This window comes from Crocodylus siamensis, chromosome 1 (genome assembly GCF_052110815.1).
Source record: "Crocodylus siamensis isolate JL-2025a chromosome 1, ASM5211081v1, whole genome shotgun sequence".
Taxonomy (NCBI): domain Eukaryota; kingdom Metazoa; phylum Chordata; order Crocodylia; family Crocodylidae; genus Crocodylus; species Crocodylus siamensis.
Window position 1 is genome coordinate 142,677,136 of NC_143395.1, and position 14,578 is coordinate 142,691,713.

The 14,578-nt window shown below is 40.1% G+C and overlaps 1 protein-coding gene across 1 annotated transcript in view; it reads left to right on the forward strand.

The window, feature by feature from the left end:
- RYR2 (ryanodine receptor 2) overlaps nt 1-14,578 on the forward strand; it is an 830,495-nt gene that overhangs the window by 312,903 nt on the left and 503,014 nt on the right. The window contains exons 4-6 of the mRNA XM_090044772.1: nt 10,032-10,106; nt 10,883-10,961; nt 12,726-12,838. Of these exons, the coding sequence (XP_089900898.1) occupies nt 10,032-10,106; nt 10,883-10,961; nt 12,726-12,838 (267 nt within the window). The remainder of the gene's footprint in view (nt 1-10,031; nt 10,107-10,882; nt 10,962-12,725; nt 12,839-14,578) is intronic.

Below are 14,578 nucleotides of genomic sequence, written 5' to 3' on the forward strand. Positions count from 1 at the left end.
TCCCCTGCAGACCCTGCTAGACCCCCTGATCTCCCCAACCCCCCCACCAACTCTGTGTACCCCATGATTCCCCCAAGCCCCTCTGCTAGCCCTGAGCTTACCTTAGATTGGGCGGTTATTTTTACCTCAGTCTAACCTTCCCCTAACCTCCCCAAATGTATGTACTCTCAATGGGAATCTGTCTCCAATCCGTCTGGCTACTGATTTGTTCAGTTATTTATTTATCCTCCTTGTAGCAAGTGATATTCTCTTAAAATGGATAATTCAGTACATCATAAAGGCATACGTACTCATATCCTGGATTGACAGCACATTCCCCTATCCCTTGGCTCTATATCAACAGCTATAGGCTGGACTAGTCTCTGCTCCTTCTTGCTGATATGCTCACTAATTCTTCTCCAGGCACCTTTTGTCTACTCAGTTTTTACCCTCTAAATTATCAGTGTAGGACTGTTGCAGATAACTCCTGCATGATGTACGGGGAATGAAGAAATAGCCCTACTGCTTGCTGATTCCTGCACATGCTGAAACAGCCCAGAAGAATTTGCAGATCCTGTGCACCATTGACCAAGGGAGCATTCTAAACAAAACATGCAGTGTTTTTTATTTTCCCCTCCAGGGCTGAATTTAAGGATAACAGATGAATTTGCCCAGTGCAACTCTTCTCTATTGATCCATCTTTTCCTCCCACTGAGCTGTCTGTCTTATTCCTTATCTATGAGTCTGTTCCTCAAATGACAAGGATGATTCACATTCTCCACATCACGCAGTAACTAAAAATGCTTCCCCATAATCTTTAGCCTGTGAAAAATATCCCCCTTCTCCACTTACTTTGCTTTTAAACAGCTAAGTGGATTTTTATTAATCCCCCCTCCCATATGCCTCCAATCTTTCTCTCTCTTTTTAAAGACAACACACTAACAAATGAAGGAAAGGAAAAGGGAAAAAAGAGGCAAAATCATCCCTAGGCTAAGGAAGAAGAATGAGATAATGAGAGATGTATTTTTTTTTGGGGGTAGTGTTTTCCAGAATGTTATGAGTGCTTGAAAATAGGGTTTTTATTTATGGCTGACACAGCACTTCCATTGTAAATATATATATATATATATCTGTTTTATATACAATGCTGTAAGTAGAGATTCAATATTCTAATGTGCTGTTGATGTATTCCTCATTTACTGGATTATCTTTTTTATTCAAAGATCTCTGGTGTTGGGGAAAATAGACATTTACTTACAGAGATGTTAATCATGAGGTCAGGTTTCACATCTGTAATGTGCTTCCACCTAATAGGCTTATTCGTGCTGCTTTCTAGCAAATCAGTATTATCAAAATCATTTAACTTGAACCAGACCATTGGGCATAAATGTTTGCGATTATTACCAATGATTCCAGTCTCTTTAATGGAGACTAAAAAGTATCTTCTTGTTCTTAATGAAAAGTATGCATGCAGCTCATTTAGTTAGCTGCCTGATGCAGTTAGCATCAGTGTTTTGATTAAGATTCCCAGGTCCTTGAACTATAGCTTTTAAAACAGGTCTTCCTGAAGAAGCTTGGCTCACTGAGTAATCCGAAAACTTGATACTTATGCTAGTTTAGTTGTACTTTACTTTTGATCTTCAGTATTGCGCAAGGTAGATATTGACTGACAGCATGTCTTAATTCTTTTAGTATCTAGTATGTTTAACCTCTCAGTTAAACTCTTAAATTCGAGTTGAGTTTAATTTTAGTCAAGGAATATCTATAGATATCTATATATATTTATAAGGGTTTTTTTGCTCACTAGCTATCATTATCTGCAGAGTGGCTTTCCTTAAAGTCTAACATAAGAGCTACCATTTAGTGGTTCAAACTGTAGGCTGTCTTGCCTAGTATCTTGTGTCACAGTGGCAGAGAGTAATGCTGAAAAAGAGCACGAACAGGGCTTTTTCCACTTTTCCTCTCCCGCTTACCACCTCCAGCATTTGGGGTCTAGGAAATTGTGAGATTGTACCCCTGACTCCCATGCTTAATAGCTACTGATGCACCTTACCTGCAAGAATTTGTCCAGTCCCTTTTTGAATCTGGCTAAACTGTCAGCCTCCGCATCTTGTGGCAATGAGTTCTACATTTTAATTACAGATTATGTTAAAAAACATTTTCTTTTGTTAGTTTTAATCTTACTACTTACTAGCTTCATTTTATAGCTCCTAGTCCTTGTATTGGGAGAGACAGTAAATAATAAATCCCTATTTACGTTCTTTTTACTGTTTAGTATTTTGTAAATCTTGCAATGTCTACTTTTAAGACATCTTTCTGAACTGAATAGGGCTAGCTTCTTTAGTTTCTTGTCTTATGAAAGCCTCTGTGTACCACTAATCTTCCTTGTTGCTGTTCCTTGTACCTTCTCTAGTTCTTCTGTAGCTGTTTTGAGTTGTGGGGACCAAAACTGGGCATAGTATTCAAGATGTGAGCCCACCATTAATCTATAAAGGGGGATAATAATACTTTCTGTTTTGTTTACAGTCCCTAACATTTTGTTTGCCTCTGATGGCTTCTGATCACTGAGCTGGTCTTTTAAGTGAATGGTCCACAGTGGCTCTCAGATCTCTTTCCTGTGTGGTAACAGTTAATATATAGCCCATCATAGATAGTGTAGGTATAGTCTGGGGTTTTTTTGGTTAGATGCATTACTTATCTAAATTGAATTTCCTCTGCCATTTATTTGGCCATTTGCTCAATAGTGCCAGATCCTTCTGCAATTCTTCACAATCTGCCTTTGTCTTGACCACTTTGCATACTTTTGTGTCATCTGCAAAACTGGCCATCTTGCTACTCACCCAGGTTTCCAGATCATTTGTGAATGTGTTAGATAACACCGGTCCCAGCACAGATATCCCATAGTGTACTTTTTTCCATCCTGAAAACAGACCAGTTATACTCACTCTTTGTTTTCTACCTTTAAGCAAATATTTGGACCTTCCCTGTAATCCTATGACTACTTAACTTCCTTAAGAGCCTCTGATAGGAGGACTTTGTCAAAGGATTTTTGGAAGTCTAAATATACTGTCAACTTGATCAATGTCATCTACCTGCTTATTGACACCTTCAAAGAACTGTTGTGGGCTGGTGAGGCATGATTTCCCTTTGACAAAGCCATGTTGATTCCTCCCCAGCAAGTCATGTTCATCTATATGCTGAACATTATATATATTTTATTATTATTGTTTCTACCAGTTTTGCATAAACAGAAGTTAAACTCACTGGCCTGTAGCTTCCTGGGTCCCCTCTAGAGCCTTTTTAAGATGTGAGAAATCACATTGGCAGTCTTCCAGCCCTCTGGTACCAAAGGCTGGTTTTAGAGAGAGGCTGCATACTACAGTTAGGAGTTTGTCACTTTCCAATCTGAGGTCCTTCTGGACCCTAGGGTGAGTGCCATCAGGCCGTGGTGATTTGGTACTGTTCAGTTTAGCAATTTGTTCTGCAACCTCATCTATTGAAACCTGGATCTGTTCCTTTGACTTGTCTCTAGAGAGGAGTGGAACTGGTGAGAGAATTTTCCTAACATCTTCCACAGTGAAGATAGATGCAAAGAATACATTGAGTTTCTTGACAGAGGCCCATCAATCTTTGGTGCTCCTTTTACACTCTAGTCATCCAGAGACCCAACTGATTCCTGGCAGGTCTTTGGCTTCTAATGTACTTAAATAATTTTTTATTGTTTTGTGTGTGTGTGTCTAGCAAGTTTCTCCTCAAATTCTTTCTTAGCTTGTGTTATAACAGGTTTACATCTGATTAACAGCTTGTGCTCTTTTTTATTTTCTTCTGTAGGATTTTTCTTCCATCTTTTGAAAGAAGCCTTTTTTTCTGTTTATTGCCTTTGTAACTCTTGAGTCATGCTACAGTAATAGGGTGAGATTAGTATATAAAACTTACATATACAAGTAGTTCTGTAGTACTGTTGAAGTAAAGCATAAAGACTTTGCTCGGTGCTGGTAATTTATTCTGCCTGTTTGATATTTCTCATAAGGTAATATATGTAGTAGTAGCACTCTTCTAGATTATTTGAAGGTCTCCATTTATTTGGCTGAAGACGAAAACAGGGCCTCTGACTTTTTTTTGGGTGGGGGGGGGTAACCATGGTATAATGCAGCATAACACTAAGCTAAGTTACTTTGCACCCTCCATAAATTTTGAGGAACTCATTACCTCAGGGTTTGGCTCCAAGCACTAGAAATGAGGGCCAAGAAAGCACTTTGGGCATAAAAGACAGTATCAAGTCTCAGGAGTCCCATAAGTCCCCCCCCCACCGCCTTTTCTGGAATGAGAAGCTTCTCAGGGTTCCAGGGATGAGTAACACCCTTTTTGAAGTGGCACTGTCTTTTTGTCTCTCTCATCAATAATATTTGAGAATCTTCCATTCACAGGAAAAAGTTGTGAACCTTGGCACAGAATTCACAACCACAAACTGGTTTAAGTGATCAGAAACGGGTTTAAACCTGTAACAGAACAGATATTCAGTGCACGTAAACCAGTTTGAAATGGCTGAAACTGGTTTGAGATAAACCTGGTTGAATGTACTATCAGACTTAACTGATTGAGCTCAAACCGGTTTATGCAATGTCTGTCCCAGACCCCTTTCTGGTTTAAGTTAAACTGGAGTCCTTCAGGATCCCAGCATGCTCTTTGGTCTGGGCCGTGCTATTTGTTCCAGAGCAGTGCTGGCCCCAACCCTCTGCTCTCTAGCCTGAGCAGGAATAGGACGTGGCAAGACACCAGCTGGCATGGCCTAGTTAAGGCAAAGTGGGCAGGGGGGGGTTAATTCTTTCCCTGTCTCACCAGCAGGGACCACATGGCATGGCCACATTAAGACTAAGGGGGCAGGGAGGGGTTTAATTCCCCACCACTGGGGGACTGCAGCTGGGGCAGAGCAGCCCCAGAGGGGGACCCTTCTCCCTGCTCCTCTCCCCCACTCCCTTCCACCTCCTCCCCATAGGCAGGGGAAGCGGGGAGGACTCTGTGCAGTGCTGGAGAGGGACTCCTCCCCTCCTCTCCCCCCACTGCTATGGGGCAGGGAGGGGGGCTCTATGCAGGGTTGCCCAGCCCCGGAGAGGGACTCTTTCCCCCCAACTCCTCCCCATACCACAGGGTGGGGAGGAAAGCTCTGTTCCATGCTTGGGGATACTCTTCCCTCTCTTCCTACTCTCCTGCCTCCACTGCTGCCAGGTGGGGAGGCGGGGGCTCTGTGTCCCTGACTCATGGTGGTGGGGGAGGTGCAGACAGCCTTGCAGAGCCCCCCTCCCCACCCCCTGGTGGCAGGGTGGGGGCGATGGACAGTCCCTCTCCACCCCTGAACAGAACCCCCCCCTCACCACCCTGCAGTGGTGGAGGAGAAGGAGGAGGGGGAAGAGTTCCTTTCTGGGGCCAGGCCAGGCAGTGCTGTGTGCTGGGATTGCTCCTGGCTGACAGCAATCCACTATCAGGGCACAGCTTTCTCTTCTTCCTCCTCTTTTCCTCCCCTGACACAGTGATCTAATCATACTTCCTCTTCTTCTACCCTCTGAACCCCGCAGGCCAAGGTTGGAGTTTAAACCCCTTCTCAGTCTTACTCACGCCTACTGGGGCCTGGCCATGCCTCCCCCCCCGCCCCCCGGTCAACTCAGCTTCTCTGTGGAAGGGAAGGGAGGGCTTCTGTAGTGCCCCCAGTCTCCTGACCGGAGCCACTGCAGGCACGTGCTTGCATTTCCAGAATGAAAAGGGAATGTCTATCCACTTGCAAAATCATTCAATCTCTGCAGGTTAGACTAACCTGCAAAATTTGAATCAATTCAGGCTTGGGCTTTTTGAATGCCTGTCCCTACCCAAAATGTTTAAAAGGCAACAATATGTTTAATTCTTTCCACATGCAAATTATCTGTTTACTTTGTCACCAATTTTAGAATACGTCAAATCTGAGTTGACACCTGCATGTAACAATGGTGGAAGTACAATCACACACTTTTGCTTCCTTCACATCTTAAAAATTAGGAAAAAGTGGATTTTTACCTTTCAAATCAGGGATGTTTGGTTCCAGGATTTTGGCTCTACACATCACATGAAGTTTGAAACTCAAAGTACAATTTAAATCTTGCCTTTTAATTATATGCAGACTATGTTTTAAACCTGAAAAGAGTGTTAATTGAACTAAACATACATACATACATATATTGTAGTCACGTGGGATTTTAGTTAGGCAGAAAAATGAGCCTTGGGTGGTATTATCTTCAGTGCAGAAGGTGCTTTCTTTTATTTTATTACATACAGTACACATTTCTATAATTCATCAGTATCCTTTTGAATTCTAATCCCCTTAATCCATTTAAACCAGTTGCAAATAATTTCTGGTTCAGTAAGAATAATGTTGTAATGTTTTACTTGCTGACTTACGCATTTCAAAACTTTACTGATTCTATATAATTATTAAAATATATATCTAAAGGATTTTCCCCTATTTTGTCTACCTGAACAACTCTTGTTTTAGTAAAATGATTGCTAGTTCAAATGACATTTGTAATCATCCTACAGATTTTGAGGATATAGTTCACCAACTGGCCTTTAAGAGTTCATTCAAAGGATTGTCACTCAATTTTTCAAGAGCTAAAATGTATTCCTACAACTCATTTTTAATACTCATCTTTTCATATAGATCACCTAATGCAATCTCCAACTTTCTTTATCCCAGGATGGTGGGAACATTATTATATGTTAGAAAAGTACTAACAGCATCATGAACTCATGAACCGCTCATCAAGGTGCCACTTCAGATTAAATAGTTATATTAGTCTGTTGATTTATAGATCTTAGTGGATAGTAATTTGCTACTTAGCAATTGAAGGATGAAGCCTATGTCACAAGAAGTTAAAGCAAATAGCTTTATCTGTTGTGGCAAGTTCAGTGGAAGGCTAAGTCAGTTTCTGGTAGAGGTGGGTCTAGCACAGAATCCAGTACCTGAATACTTATACTTCGGTCAGTAGTGTTTTTTTCCCCAGCATTTACCTATAGGCAAGTCAAGTGCCATGTTTTTCTTTAATCAGTTGAACCAGAATTGGAGATCTAAATTAATAAGATTTGGAGTCCACCAAATGTGGACTGGCAAGGATTACTTAATATTATCATTTGCAGTAGCACTTATGGAATTAGTAAATGGAAGATACTTTATCTACTCAGTGGGCATGTCTACGTGTGCATATTTACTGTGCAGTAATTTAGGTTACTGTGCAGTAACTGAAAATTGCTGTGCAGTATGGGCATGTATCTACATGTGCACACCCGTACTGTGCAGTAACTATGGCAACTTGCACTGAATTGGGTGCACTGAATTTGATACATGATGCAGGTATCAAATTAATGATCAATTAGTTACTGCACAGTAACACACGTGTAGACGCTTTACAGCACACTAACAGTGGGTGTGTGGACTGACTTGGTACTAACTTTAGTCCCAAGTGAGCCCACATACAGCATTACTGGGTTTTAATGGCTGCACATGTAGACTCTGGCCTAAAACTGCTTACTGCACAGTAAGTACACATGTAGACACATTCTGCAGGTAGACAAAGTAATGAAATGTTACTAGCTACAATTACAGTTCCTAAAGTAAAATGGTATATAGTAGGTGAATTAATTAGCTTTAGCCATTAATCTGAGATTTTCTAAAAGGGAAAAGGCAGGAATTTTCCTATTTTTAAGTCTTAGTTTACTGTATTAGTCATCTTTGTTCGGTTTCTAGGTGCTGCAGTTTTTAAGCTCCTCTTAGCATGTTTAAGCCTTTGACAATAATAAATTAAATGTAGTTTTGCTGTACCAATTTTGCTTTGCAAATAATTAATTAATTTGGATTTTCATAGAGAACTACTATTATTTAATTCACTGTTAGTATACCATATTTTAAATATTAAAGTTTAATCCAGTGTTTGTATGGCATTGCCATTACAAAAGTCAACATTTGAAGTACTTAATATAGTATGTTGTTGACTTTGTATTGGAAAACGTTGTTAAATAACTTTAAGGAATGCATAATCACTCCTTGTACTTTTATAACTGTTCTCACTGAAAGAAAATGGTTAAATGCTGTAATACTATTAATTTAGCATTTGTGGCATATGTGGGAGCTTTGAACATTTATTGTAAATTATATGGACCATATTTTAAAAGCCTGTAATGTTGAGAGGTTCACAATACAACCTAATTGGTTTTATCAGCTATAATTCCAATCACTCTGCAAACAGATGTTGCCCTTGTGCCACCATGAAATTATTGATGGTGGCACAAAACCCAAGCAAACAGACATCTATATTTGTCACATGACAAATGCCCCACATTGTGGCCACAATAATTTATAGTAATAGTTTGTGCTATATTTTCAGGGTGGACATCTGTTTGATTATGGCAACAGCTGCCATGAGAAGGCACTACTGGGGCTTTATGACCATGGCTTCAAGTGCCTGGTCCCCCTACCTTAGGTCCACATCTGCAGTCATGGAGCAGGGGCATGATGGGCTTCCCCTCTATGCTTCCAGACACATGCCTTGGATTTTGCCTTCAGGTTTTGAGCGGGGAAGATCATCTCCCCTCACTTGCAGATGTGGGGTGTGGTGGTGTGAAATGAGCGCCAGGAATCCTCTGGTGGGGCATTCTGGGGTGCATATCTGCATGTCTGGAGGCACCCAGTCCTGCAGGACCATATCGAGGTGTGTGTCTGCAAGCAGGGGAACCCCTGAGGGTACCCCTGTTTCCAGACATGGGGCACAACATTGTGAAACATATGCCAGGAATACCCTGCAGGGGGCTTCTAGGGGCATGCATTTCATACTGCTGTGTCCTGGTTTGGGTTGTGGTATGCAGACTGCACTGGAAATAAACATTGGAACATATGTAGTGTAAGCCCAAGTGCATGAAAGCCCTCGACTGAAGTAACTGTATGACCTAAGTAAATCAATACAAGTTTTATCACTGCAATATCTGTAGAAGTGTTCGAAAAAGTGTTAAGATACCAGAAACCACCCCCCACAACACCACCAGCATAGGATTGTCCTCTGGAGTAAATTTACTGTTTCTACCTAGTCTTATTTTAATAGTTTCATCCACTGGAACTTTCCTCATGTCCATTAGGTGCCTAGTACACATCTCAATCGGTCCCATGGACTATTACTATTTGCTAACAGTAGCTTGAGAAATGTTGCTGTTTTCATTACTTTCTGAGCTATGCTCCTTTTACTTACTTAAACATTTTATTTCTCCTCCAGTCCATAAGTCATTTAAATGTTTGTAATCTGTTGAAAAGATCTGTCCCACCTTCTTAGTCAATTTAAACCAATTATGTATTTGACAATTGTGATTTTTTTCCAGCTTCTTAGTCATATTGTTGGTATTGTATTCTGACATTCCTCCAATTTGTCAATATTTTGTTGTCAGTGAAGAGTCCAGGAATTCATTTCAGGTACAGTAGTATCAGAGATGCATGCAGGAAGCCATTTTCAACTCTATTACTATTGTGTAGGAAGAGGAGAACCAAACATGATTGATTTTACGAATGCCCAGCATTGTTTAGTAACTTCAGTGGAAACTGGGTTAGGCTGATGGTGAATTTTTGAGCATGGCATCTTAAAATTCAAATTAATTGATTATAAAGTCAGAAGGGATTATCATCTAATCTGTTTTCTTGTACTGATGATAGGACTTTCCTGAATTAAGTTTTGTTTAAACTATAGCATATCTCTTCTTTCTTGCCATTTCCTATTCATGAGTCATAGATGTGATTAGCTAACAGATACGACACAATTAGCATGCTGATAAACTATTTTACAGCGCACGGTGGTTTGAAGGTGCCTGTAAATAATGTGAATCTTACATATGATTCTGTACCTTATCTTGTTCATATTATTATATATCATATTATATACCACGCTAGAGTCTTCAGGGACAGGGAGTTAATTATTGTTTTGTTTCAAAGAAGAGCCAAATTTTGATCCAACATGGCAATAAGTCATTTTTGTTTTTTTTAATTTATACAGACTGCACAAGGTGGGGGTCATCGAACACTCCTGTATGGACATGCAATATTACTGCGCCATTCATACAGTGGCATGGTATGTATGGATTTGGCCTTTGCATTTCTGAATTGATCATAGTCCTGGTACATACTTTTTTTTTGGTTATATGGTAACAAGAGCTGATAATATTCCGACTATGGCCATTTCAAATTATTCCGTTATTATTTCCGTTAGAGAAGTGTTTCACTATTCAAGCCATTCAAGATACCTACTCTACACATTTCTAGACGCATTTTGAAATCCAGATTTGGCTGACACTGATACTGACAGATTAATATCTTTATCTGCCTGTGTTAAATGAGTTGGTGATTTCGTATTTTTTTTCCCAATAGACAGATGTCTGCATTGCATAAACTGCAGCATCTCTACAGCTGGCTCTGGCTGACAATGCAAAAATAAGGCAGACACTGAATGGGGAGATTTCTTGATGTAGTATAATTCAGAATTAAATCATGATATTCTCAATTGTCTAATAAGCTGTATGAGTTCCAAACTGATTAACATGCATATAAAAAGCTAATAACTGGACTTTAATGTCAATAATACTTCTTACTTGCAGACTTGTTTTTCCTATTTTAACAGATATGCAGTAGATAAAGATTGACAGGTTCCTTCAGAACGTTTATCTTTGTCAGTCTGCCTGCCTATTCTGATCAAGAAGCAATTAAATTCCTTATACTTTCATATAGAAGGCTTAGAATTTTCTAGGAACCAGTATACAGTTCTATAATAGGAAATTTACAGCCTTATCTGTCCAGAGTAAAAACCAGATACGAGCTGAATAAATCATACCTGTTTTCTTTTCTTGGTAGTACCTTTGTTGCCTCTCCACCTCGCGATCATCAATGGATAAACTGGCATTTGATGTGGGATTGCAAGAAGACACAACAGGTAAATATAATGTCACTAAGATTATCTTAAGGCTAATCAGGTGATGAAATGAGTTACAATTGCAAAGAAACTACTTGAGAGAGACGTGGTGGCAGGTTATTTTTTTTAAATGTCTGGTAAAATAAAACTTAAGGTTCTTCAGCCACATAACCTTGGTTTTGTTGCACACATGTAGTATTTTGTGTGTAATTTTTTTCCTTACAGAATATGTAGTTTAATGTTTTTTGTGTCTTTTTAGGCTGTTAAAAGTATAGAATATAAAGGATTAGGAATTTGCTATTACTGTAGAATTATTTTCTTGTGCATCTTTGAAATCTTTTGCTTTCTATTACTGTTATTTAGAGGTGGACTGATATATTGGTCCATGTTGGATCAGCATCGACAAAAGAAAAATTGACACTATTGGCAATCGGCTATTTTTGGCCGGTGTAGCCAATAATGTCACCAATAAATGCCTCATGCATGTGTGCAGTCACAGCATGCACACAGCCAGGAATGCCGCCCAGCAGCTTGGAATGCAGCATCCAGCTGGTAAGTCTGTGGGGAGGAAGGGGTTGCGGGGGGTGTGCAGATTGAGGCTCCCACAGTGAGGGAGGGAGTGGGGCTGGGGCAAGGGGCAGGCACAGCCCAACCAGGGTGGGGCAGAGTACGGGACAGAGCCGTGGGTGGCTCATCTTCAGGGCACCGTGGGTGGCTCATCTGCCCCTCAGATTTGTGCACAGGGTGAGGATGGGCTATCTGCTGTGGGCTCAGGGCCAGGGGCTGCACTGGCCTCTTCCTGGCAGGGGGGCTGGACCAGGGCTGTATTCAGGGCAGGCAGCAGTGGTGCTGGGAGGGGTGGCTATGGGGTGGGCTACAGCCACCCCCAGATTCCCTGTAACCACCCCTCCCAGCACCACCACTGCCCTGAGTGCAGCCCTGGTCCAGACTCCCGTCCCCCCCTTCCCCGCCAGGAAGAGGCTGGTGCAGCCCCTGGCCCCAAGCCCTTGCCCTGTGCACAAATCTGGAGGGCACATGCCCCCCGCCATGCCTCCCTAGCCTTTGTGCAGCCAGAGAGCTGCCTCCCTCTCCCTGGCCCCCTGCAGCTCCATCCTGCCCCAGCCCCAGCACTACTCCCTCCCTTATCATGGGGGCTTCATTCTACCCCCTCATGTCCCTTCCCTCCTCCACTCCCCTTCCCTCCTCCACAACCTCTTCTCCTGTATAGACTTTCTGGCCAGATGCTGTTTTCCAAGCTGCTGAGCTGCATATCATCTATCAGAACAGTATCAGCCAATATTGCTGGTTAATAATTGGCCGTTGGTATTGGCCAAAAAAAATCTTTATCCGTGCACGCCTACTATTAATATTAAAGTTGCGGTATTGTAAGTATTTTGACTTCATTCAGATTTTTAGAAATCAAGGGAGAGAAAAATCACTTGGCGCACACGTACTCATGTGCATATTCCTTGGCATAACAGGGTTGCCTTCTGGAGGTGCCCATATTATTTTCTTTCTGTTTCCCAAAATGGGAGACTTGAGAACATCTACAAGGTGCAATAGGTTTGGGTAGGGGTTTGCATTAGGCTTTCTATTAACACTGTGGGGCACTTAAGTGCTTCAGAGGTATGATAGGGAGGCATTAACCAACAAAACCAACATTAATGTATATATGAAGTCTTAAGTTACATAGAGATTAGTAAGAAAAAAATTAAAACTGAACACAAAAACAGTCTTAAGCATTTCGTTTCTGTTACTGTTTCTCCTTCATCTATGGAAATGAAGGCGAGGCCTGCTGGTGGACCATCCACCCTGCCTCCAAACAACGATCAGAGGGAGAAAAAGTGCGTGTTGGAGATGACCTCATCTTAGTCAGCATCTCCTCGGAAAGATACTTGGTAAGTGCTGCAAGACTACCTAGGTAGTGCTTGTGTTACAGTAAAGAAATATTCTAGGAAATGTGATGGAAATTAATAGAATCATAAAAAAATATATATTAGAGTTTGGTTTGCAAATTATCTTTCTAAATAATAGACTATATAACAATCTCAACTGTTAAAATTACTTGAGAATTAAGAGTTCAATCTAGATAGTATGTAAACTAAGACTTCAAGGATCTGGAATAGTGACATAGGTATTTATGATGTTGGTATGACTGATTCTTGCATTAAGTTACTGCTATTATAAGAATTAAACAGTTAATTATGAATTCATAGTAAAGATGACTCAACCTTAACTGTAGAATTGAGGCAATTTTAAGGGTATTTCAGTGTTGTGAGATTTAATAGCAAGTTGAAACAGGAAATGAAATCTTGCACCAGAATAAAAAGGATGTGCGAGTGTATATGTGTATCCCATCTTTTCAGTGTATTTTTAAAAACAAACTGGTAAATTAAAGAAAGATTATTTAAAAGGAGATTATTAGTCAAAACTCATGGGGGAATAATTATGCATTTCAATTGAAATTTAACTGAAATATTTAGGAAAAAAATCAACTCCAGAAAACCTTTTTAATTTTTTGTATTTAATGTTTTTATTTACATATATAATTTGCATGAGTTTTTCATTTTAATGCTTTTTTTTAATATTGTTATAGTTATATAATTTATTGGCCAGGTGTGATCTTCTACTACTGCTCCTATGGTGTAATATGAAATACCTTGTTTTTATTCTGCTTTTTTTTTTTTTAAAATGAGGACAGCTGCTGCTTAATATTGATTGAAATATCTTACTTGCTTTATTAGATCAAAGTACCTCCTGCTTTTATTGTAATGAAATGGTCTGACACTTTTTAATATGAGGAAACAACATAACTTTTTCTAACTCTGTGGAAACAGCTGAACTGCTTTGTCTGACATTTCCAAAAATACTTAACCTGCGACAAACACTCAGCACAGAAAATTTCAGCCCACATTCTAGTTTGGCATTTGGCAATGTTGTATTTAATTGAAAACAGGATCTTATAATGGAAAGTGTTTGGTGACTGTTGTTATTATTACTGTGCTAATAATGATAACACTATTTTGTATTTGGACTTTTTATCTTGATAAGTCAGTCTCTCTGGAAATTATCTCATGCAAGGTGGTCTCATACAAGAAGTAAGATACAGGCTACATACAGACATTCAAAAAGCCTGAGATGGAATTGATCTAAGTAAGTTACGTGGTTTTCTCTAGGTGGTGTATTTTAGATTGGTAATGATCTAAACACACATTTGCCCTGGGGGGTGGGGTTGGGGGAGGGTCCTTAGACTGGGTTCCACCATTTTTAAACCAGTCTGTGTGCCAAACTTCTGATGGTATTCCAGTCACTTATACCAGTAAAAGTAATAACGTCTGTACTTGGCAACAGGCAGTGCTTTTCTTTGGTACAATGGGTTTTCTATACCCAAATGTCTTATGTGCTCACAATTCATAACTTTTATTTTAGAAAAAATACAGCAAATTCATGTGCTGATGTATTTGGTCCCCTGATCTCACCCATTTGTTTATTCACTGTAAAACAATGTGTGTTAGACATTAAGTGTTTTTTCTTTATCATATTTCAGTTACTTAGGTTGTCTGGTAGGAGGAGGAATGGGGTTTTAGAGTGGCAGTTAAGCAACCCCTTGTTTTGCAATGCAAAACCAGACTTGAAAT